Below are 8,817 nucleotides of genomic sequence, written 5' to 3'. Positions count from 1 at the left end.
CTAAGGAGAAAAATAAATTCAACCAAAATTACAGATACAAAACTATTGCACAGATGGATGCTACCCTCTTGTCGCTGCTCTCAGTACCAGCTGCAGGTACAGGGAAACAGAATGGCCAGAGAGTACTATCCTTGTCCTGATAAACCCTTGTGGTGGGATTCAAGTACCACCCCACAGAGGGGACAACTTTATTCACAGTCCACACTTGCCAATGCAAGGCCGCAGGATTTAGGTTACTGGCCCATCCAGAGTGTCTCCCTCTGAACTAAACTACTTGGTATTAACTTTCAAAAGGAGTACAGTAAAAGTTTCATAAAACATTGAAAGTTCTCAAAATGCTTATGAAAGTCAGCAATTCCACTTTAACACATAATTGGTAAGAAAAAATTAGATTGGAACTGGGCAATTTTCTGCAAATGGCCATAAGGTACGTACAACAGAACCGTGCAAGAGTATATGCAGGTGCAAGAGTGTCCGTGTGTGATGACTCCAGCATGTGCCTATGTAGACATGCATGCCTGCACATGCATACAAAAAAAGGAATGGTCAGTAGATACCAAAAAATGACATGGGCTTAGAAACAGCTACTGCTTGTTTAACTCTGGAGTATTCAAATCCGGTGGCCCCATTCACATGGGCCATGCTATCAAAGGAGCCCTCTGGAGTTGTGTGGTGAGCAGCTCAGTTTAGTCACCACCCTTCAATAATGAAGTCTGGCATAACTGCTTATCAGGCAGCTGAGTATATACTGTGGTTAAGAGGTGGGCTCTGGAAGGAATGCTTCTGAGTTCAAGTCTCAGCTCTATTAGCTGAAAAACCCTGGGCAAATTAGTCAATGTCCCTGTTCTTCAGTTGTTTCCTCATCTGTAATGTGGGAACAGTAATAATACGTAATCTCACAGGGTGGGTTAAAAATAAAGTAAATCAATATATGGAAAGTCCTAGTGCCTGGGTCCTAGAAAGTACTCCATAAATGATGTCTTTAACAAAAAGCTGAGCTCTGGTAGACAGGAACTAAGAGTAGCTATCTTTCCCCAAACAGGTGCCACTTTATAAAAATCATAGGTACCTATTTCTAAACACTAGAAGAAAAAATCTGCCTTAAGATTGTATTTTCTATAAGAATAAGGATTCTGGAATTAGTGAAACATAATGAGATTTTAATTACAAATGTGTTTTAATAGACCAGATCTATTAAACAGTAAACAGTAGCTAGAAATGAAGATTTACTTGATTTAACTGACATTAAATGAGGCGATAAGAGGAAAATATTTTTAAAGAAGAAAAAAATCTTGGGTATCCAGTGGTAGAGACACTAAGGTGTAAGAGGGACATCCTTCTGTCAGAAAATCAACTCACACAGCAGCCAGGCAGAAAATGAAGACTAAAACCAAGCTGCCCCTCAGTAATTACATGACCTGTTTCCTTACCTCTCAGCAGGCTACCAGACCTGCACCACTGCCTTCACCTCAAACTGGTCTTCACTCTGGTACCTCACAAGTACATAATCCAAGACCAAGAGCAAACTGCTAGTCTCACTCATTGCACGGATGGAAAAACTACACGATCCAGACAATGGCGGCCAAGTTGACACCAAAACTTACGTCTCCTGACTTCCAGGCTAATATTCTTTGCATCACAGGGAGCTTGCTCCCATTTCTAAAAGGATTTTCTGTCCTATGACACCAGCCCAGGGGTGATTCAATTCATGGGAGCACACTGCTGGCAATGAGATGAGGTATGATGAAATGGGCTGTTGGTAAATTCTCTAGAAAGGCAGCACATTAAAAAACGAAACCAAACAAAACAAAAAAAGCACCACACCAGCACTACAGGCAAGGTTACTAGGGAGAAAACACTGTCCCGCCATGCTGTCTATGATGTTATAGGTTTCGATTCATGAGTCACTATCAGAAGGGTCGGGTGGTGCAGTGGTAAGAATATTCACAGTCTGACAGTTTGGTGCTGCCCTCCCTCTATCTGAAGATCTTTGAGAGGTTAGCTAACTTTATTCATCTGTATAATTAAGGGCATTAGCTGATGCTCCCTGAACTCTGTAGCTTTAAACAAAGGACACCTTTGATTCCATAGGAGTCCCCCCAATGAGAAGAAATATTTCTAGGTTCTGGTGGAAGAAAAAGAAAGTATCTTCACTGAATTTGAGAAAAATTGGGGCTTTCCCAGGAAAGGAAGCATTCAAGCCAAAACCAAACCAAGACAGAATGAAAATACCTTGGGCTAAACCAAATAACATGAACATTGTACTGAGGAAGATGGTACCATCTTGGGAGAGCCGCCACTTTGTTTTGCTGGCTTATTTTTAATTTTCCAGGAGCCATCTGTTCCATGACACACAGGGGTACTTACTGGAAAGCTGCTTCTGGAGCTGCCGCACCAAGGCAGCCGTCTGCTGCTGCTGCTGGGTCTGCTGCAAGCCTTGCCTGGGAAACTGTAATGGCGACAGAAGAAAGGACAGAAATCATTCCATGGTGCCAATCACAGACAAGAACAGAGACTAACTCGCAGGGCCAGACAGTCTGTAAGGTACTTCTCAACACTTCACGAAAAAAGGGCTATGACAAGTGTGTGTGGATTTTCATCTACACCTTGTTGTACATCTGGTGAACATCTGAAGTACCCCATCTATTCAGGAACCCACGCTCCAGGTTATTAGTTGGCATTTATTTGAAGAGCCCCAATGAAGAACTCCACACTGTTAGACGTAGCTCAGCAGCTGAAAGATCCTGGTCATCTCACCCTTCACCAGCTAGCTCATGAGTATCATGATATTAATATTGGCAAAATGAAAGCTCTCTGGTTGGAAGATTTGTTCAAGGACTACAGGCTGTGCCTTGCGCAAATGGGAGAAAATAATCTGGTGAGGCAGAGTGGTGCCCTAGGACTAGGGCTCATTTGAGACTACACCCTCCCCATATGATGGAGGATGAAGGTTTGCTAATCCCACCCTCAGAGCCGGGGCCTGGGCAGGATGAGTGAGTGAGGCACTAACTTTAAGAAAGTGTGAATTCCCAGGGCCATGCAAATACAGGTTCTGTAGGAAGAACCAGGTTAGAGGCACAATATAGGGGGCCACGTGCCCTGATTCTATCCATTAAGTTGATGCAAGAAATTGTGGTTATTCCAAAGAGGAAAAAAATCAGCATCTACTAGAAGCAAAATTACTTTTGGTTAGAATCACTGGTAGTGCCAATTTACTTTTTTATCTTAATCTTCAAATTTCAGACTATCATTTTCTCCTTTTCTTTCTTCTCCTTCTCTCCTCCCCCAACCCTCTTCTCTCCTCCTGGTCTGTCACTGTCATAAAGGAGGCGTTCTGACACAGGCACCTACACCAGCACTGTGCTGGCTGTTTCCCATGTGCCCACTCTCCGTGTGCTCATCAGGCTGCCTGTGGGGAGGGCATCAACAAGGCTGGCCCCTCTGCCCTCCGACTTCTAGGTGGTGAGGGGGTGCTCCCAGGAGACTGGAGCATAGGAGCACAGTGAGGCTGGGAGGGAGCAGAGTGAAGTTTTGTCTTTGCCAATTTTCCTCCATGAGAGTCTGTGCTGGCTGGACACACCCCACTCCGGGAAGGTTGCAGCTCCCGTCAGGTAGCCTCCCTACCTCTCTCCCCTTCTCATCCCGCTGGGATTAGGGGCAGTCAGTGAGTGTGCCATCACCCCCAGCTGGTTTTCCATACCTTTGTAATTTGTCTTTTGAAAAAGACTCCTCAATTACCCAACGCCAGTGCAATATCTATTTCCTCCTCAGAGCTTGCCAAGAATAGCCCAGGATTGTAAGTACAGTTGCCAGATTTAGCAAATAAAAACACAGCATGTCCAGTTAAATGTGATTTTCAAATAAACAATGTTTTAGTTCCAAGCATGTCCCAAATATTGCACATGACAAATACTGCATTTAGTATAAGTATATCCCATGCAGTATTTGGGATATACACTAAAGTGTTATTCATTGTTTACCTGAAACTCAAATTTAACTGGGAGCCGTGTATTTTATCTGGCAATCTTGTCTTATCCTCTATTTAGAGGGCATTACCAAACTGATACTTTCAAAACTGAGTATTTGGCATGACAGCTGGTTCAACTGTTTCTCTCCCACTAGACAGTGAGTGACTGAAGGACAAGGGCTTGGCATATCTACTGATGTATCTGTAAGATCCAGCACTGCCAGGCACACAGCAGGTGCTCAGTAGCAACTGAAGGAATGACTAATTCTAAGAGCCTTCAATTCCCACAACTTTCCTAGTAACAAGAAAGATCCACAAAACTAATGAACTATTTCCTCCACCAATGTTACTATTTTCCCCAATACAAATGAGAGAAGCAGCAGCTTGCCATTTTTTTCCATTGCCCAAATCAAGAGTAAAAAATAAAAATCAATCTTTCATTTATATGGAAATGTTAGTATTCTTTTCTATTCAATCGTTTTTATGCTTACTTCGGGAAACTATTGTACTATGTGCCAGGTACTGTTCCAGACATTCTATGTGTCTATTAGCATATTTAATCCTGACTCAGCTGTAACTGTCCTCAATCTCTTATCCAAAGTCCTAAGACAGATATGCGCTTTGGAATCTGAAAATATGCAGTTTACTAAGAAACATTCCTTATAAGCAGACCAGTCAAAATGTGGGACAGCACTCCATAATCAAGCATATTACATTTCTGTAGCAAGCACATGAATAATTATATCAGGTAGGATAAATGAAAAGAGCCTCATGTCTATTCAGGTCAGCTTTTGCCACCAATGACTTCATGTCAAATTTTGCTATTCACTTCTGACTGGTTAAGACTGCTGCCCCCAGAAAATGTCCCATATCTATCACATCTATCATCTTACAGACTTATTTCACTGTGGTGAACACATTTAAAATCTACTTTTAGCAATTCTGGAATTACATTATTAACTATAGTTACCTTGCTATGCAATAGATCAACAAAACTTATTCCTCCTGTCTAAATCAAACTTTGGACCCTTTGACCAACCACTACATTCCCCTCAAGCCTATCCATGACTGAAAATACCAGCTTCCAAATATTAACTTATTTGGAAATAATTATAGATTCTAAAAGGCTGGCTATAAAGATGTCTAAGCTGATTGAACAGCATATTGGGGTACATGGTGTATAAATAGTCAACATTTATTCACTCAACAAACACATAGCTGCTGCCTTATGTTCATTTAAAGCCCGCTTCAAATAGAGTATTTCACAGAATAAAACACTGTAGTGGTTGCCTCAGATACTATATTTTGCAGAGCCTAGGCAGTAACTAGGTATACCCTAGGAAGCTTGTGTACACGTGTGTGCGTGTGTGTGTTGGGGAGTGCAGGGTGGTCTGAGGGTGGCTTAAGAGGTACATAGTCAGAGGGCCTCAAATTGTGATCCAGGGATTCCTGGGAGAGGTCCCCAAGACTCTGCCAGGTTACCTGCAAGGTCAAAACCATTTTCAAAATAAATACTAAGACATTATCTGCTTTTTTCACTTATTTTCTCATGCATGTACATTACAGCTTTCCAGAGCCTACATAACATGTGCTATTACAACAAATCAAATGTTCCCTATTAAACCAGACATTGAAGACATTTTCAAAAATGTAAAACAGGCCAGGCACAGTGAGTCACACCTGTAATCCAGCACTCTGAGAGGCCAAGGTGAGCAGACAGCTTGAGCCTGGGAGTTCGAGACCAGCCTGGGCAACATGGCAAATCACCATCTCTACAAAAAATTATGAAAATTAGCCAGGCATGGTGGTACATGCCTGTAGTTCCAGCTACTTGGGAGGCTGATGTGGGAGGATCACTTGAGCCCACGAGGTCAAGGCTGCAGTGAGCCGTGATCATACCACTGCATTCCAGTCTGGGTAACAAAGACCATATCTCAAAAAAAAAGTAAAACCATGTCATTCTCATATAACTTTATTTTGAAATATATGCCTATTTTTCATAAAAGCATGTTACTTCCAGTAACATGAGTTTATCTTTAGGTACTAAACATAACAATATTTAGTATTAACAAATATTTGTTTTGATTTCTAACATGGTAAATATTGATACACAAAAGCTCTTTGGGTCCGCAATTATTTTTGAACATGAAGGGATTCTGAGGCCAAGAAATTTGACCAACTTCCTTAAACTGACCAGAAGTACATGGTCTGTATCTCCAATCTTCTTACAGTGTTTTACCACATCTGCTTCCTCTCAAGGCCTCTGGATACTAATTTTAACTTGCTTTCACCTGTACACGCACAGGCAATAGGCCCCAGATGCTCTGGGCTCTGGAGCACCTACCACCAGGGGACGAGGGCTGCCTCCAACACCCTACAGAAGCCTCACTACTGAGCATTTCAATTCAAACCGAACCCCTCCTGTGAAGAACTGAACCCTGTATGTGGCTGAGGAAGCACAAAATCACTGGGGGAAATTTAAAGGATTATCCTCCTGGGACTCCTCTCTAGACTTCCTGAATTAGAATTTCTGTAGCTAATGTGCCAGAAATCTGAATTTTTAAAATGGCTCCCTGAAGTGGTTCAGGTGCTTGGTGAGATTTTGGAATCATCACTGTGATGGGAGTTGAATTTTTAATTTACCAAAACAGGTCAATAAATAGGTTCAGTGAGGTTTACTAGAGGTCCCCCAAATCATAATCTATGTATGTTTTGCCTTCCCTATTCAAATGTGATAAATGAAGTGGGAAAGATTTTTTGGCCCATATCCATACAGGAGATGATCTCTCCCCTCTGTGCCTTTGCAGATGTTCATCCCTTCTCCTGGAATACACTTCCTCCCCACTTCGTTCCACTCTACCCTTCCCATAAATCTACTCATCCTTCAAAGATCAGCTGAAGTTATCATCCATTCCCTCAAGCATTTAAAGAGTGAATCACTGCTTTTGTAACCTTAGTACTGTGTAAATGCCTCTATTAGCAAACATATGGTTTAACATGATAATTGCTTCTCTCTCTAGGATTCTGGATTTTTACTTCTCAGAGGCAGAAGCCGTGCCATGCTCCTGCTGTAACCACAAGACTGAATACCCAGCTTAATACTGTCAGGTATAACTAATCAACATGGTATAACCACTCTCCAGGAAATACCATTGTTTGCTGAATTAAAAAAAAAAACAAAAACAAAAATGTATTTACTGTAGTTCCCAGCTACTTGGAAGGCTGAGGTGGAAAGATCACTTAAGCCTAAGAGTCTGAGACTGCAGTGAGCCATGATCACACCGCTGCACCCCAGCCTGGCTGACAAGAGTGAGACTCTGTCTCTAAAATAAATTAAAATTAAAATTCTGATAATGTATCTTGACTGATCTCTAAATTCCTATTTTATTCAATAACATTTACTTCTTCTGCTCAATCACAGCATAGGCAAAAATGTGCTGCTAATTAGTAATTTCTATTTAAATAAACATCATTTAAATATTTTTTGTCTCAAAACTTGAACTTGCCCTGTCAGCAAAAGCATATGCTGACAAAATCAGCCGCAGGACTGATTCAGTGATGGACCTACGGATGCTCAGACGGTCTGGACACCTTGCCTCCTGAATTGTGTTTTCCCTTTCTTACGGATAATGTGTGATTTTAACAAAGGTTTTTTTCATTGCTTTGACATCCAACAAATGAGTCATTCAACAAATATTTATCAAAATCCAGGCAATCTTCTGGGTTCCAAGGGCACCAGAGTAAAATACATCCCTTCCCTCATGACAGTTAAGAGGTTTTTGCTGTGACCACTCCATTTGTTACCAAAAGAACAAAGCAGCAAGGCAACATTTTATTTTAAAACTGCACTACCAACTGACAGTCCACAGATTCCTCCGACGAATGAAGCATGGTCGTCTGTCCCTACAAGCGGCAGCGGAAGGAACAACAACGTATAGGGTTGTGCATGCACTCAGCCACACCTCCACTCTCACAGGGCGGCACACTCTCAGTCCACACTCTCAGACAGAGCTAGCAGCTGATGTGTTTCAGAATTTGTTGTGTGTTTATTTTCAAGGTAACTAGCAACTTGCATAGAGTTTTGTTTTGTTTTTTGTTTTGTTTTTTTTTTTTTTTTTTGAGACAGTTTTGCTCTGTCGTCCAGGCTACAGTGCAGTGGCGCGATCTTGGCTCACTGCAAGCTCCACCTCCCGGGGTTCACACCACTCTCCTGCTTCAGCCTCCCGAGTAGCTGGGACTACCGGCACCCACCACCACACCCGGCTAATTTGTTGTATTTTTAGTACAGACGGGGTTTCACCGTGTTAGCCAGGTCTCAATCTCCTGACCTCGTGATCCACCCACCTCAGCCTCCCAAAGTGCTGGGATTACAGGCGTGAGCCATCGCGTCCGGCAGAGTCATCTAATCTGTACGCAGTTTAGTAAGAAAAAAGTTCTATATCAGATATATTGGCTATCCAGTTACCAGAAATCTCCTGATATTTCTTCCCCAACCTCTTTCTATAAATATTACTTCTTCTTTTCCTTCCAAAAGAAAAAAAAAAATTTCCAAATTCATGCAAAGGAAGGCAACGTAGCTCAATATTCTCTGGACCTAATTTCTTCCACTTCAAAAGGAGAATCATATTATCTGTACATGCTACTTCCCAATTCCAGAGGCAGAGTGAAAAAATATCTCAACTTCTCTGAATGGAACAAATGAATTTCTTGAGGAAGAGTAAAGGACAATTTCACAAGTGATCACTGACTAAAATTTAATGTAATTAAGTAACTATTGCTACCATTATGCATATTTTAAAAAGGCAAATATTCAATATAATATGAAACGGACACAAGGATCAGTCGATGTA

The 8,817-nt window shown here is 41.7% G+C and overlaps 1 protein-coding gene across 9 annotated transcripts in view; it reads right to left on the bottom strand.

Moving 5' to 3' along the window:
* Window positions 1–8,817, bottom strand: part of MED12L (mediator complex subunit 12L) — a 343,992-nt gene that overhangs the window by 3,912 nt on the left and 331,263 nt on the right. For all 9 annotated transcript variants that reach the window (XR_010139264.1, XM_054552827.2, XM_054552829.2 and 6 more), the window contains one exon: window positions 2,368–2,449. Coding sequence is in view for 8 of the 9 variants with exons in the window: in XM_054552827.2 (XP_054408802.2) it covers window positions 2,368–2,449 (82 nt within the window). In the remaining variant the exon portion in view is untranslated. The remainder of the gene's footprint in view (window positions 1–2,367; window positions 2,450–8,817) is intronic.

The sequence above is a fragment of the Pongo abelii genome, chromosome 2 (assembly GCF_028885655.2).
Source record: "Pongo abelii isolate AG06213 chromosome 2, NHGRI_mPonAbe1-v2.0_pri, whole genome shotgun sequence".
In the NCBI taxonomy this organism is placed as follows: Eukaryota; Metazoa; Chordata; class Mammalia; order Primates; family Hominidae; genus Pongo; species Pongo abelii.
The sequence above is the reverse complement of the archived record's forward strand: the minus strand, read 5'-3'. Positions and strand labels throughout refer to the sequence as shown.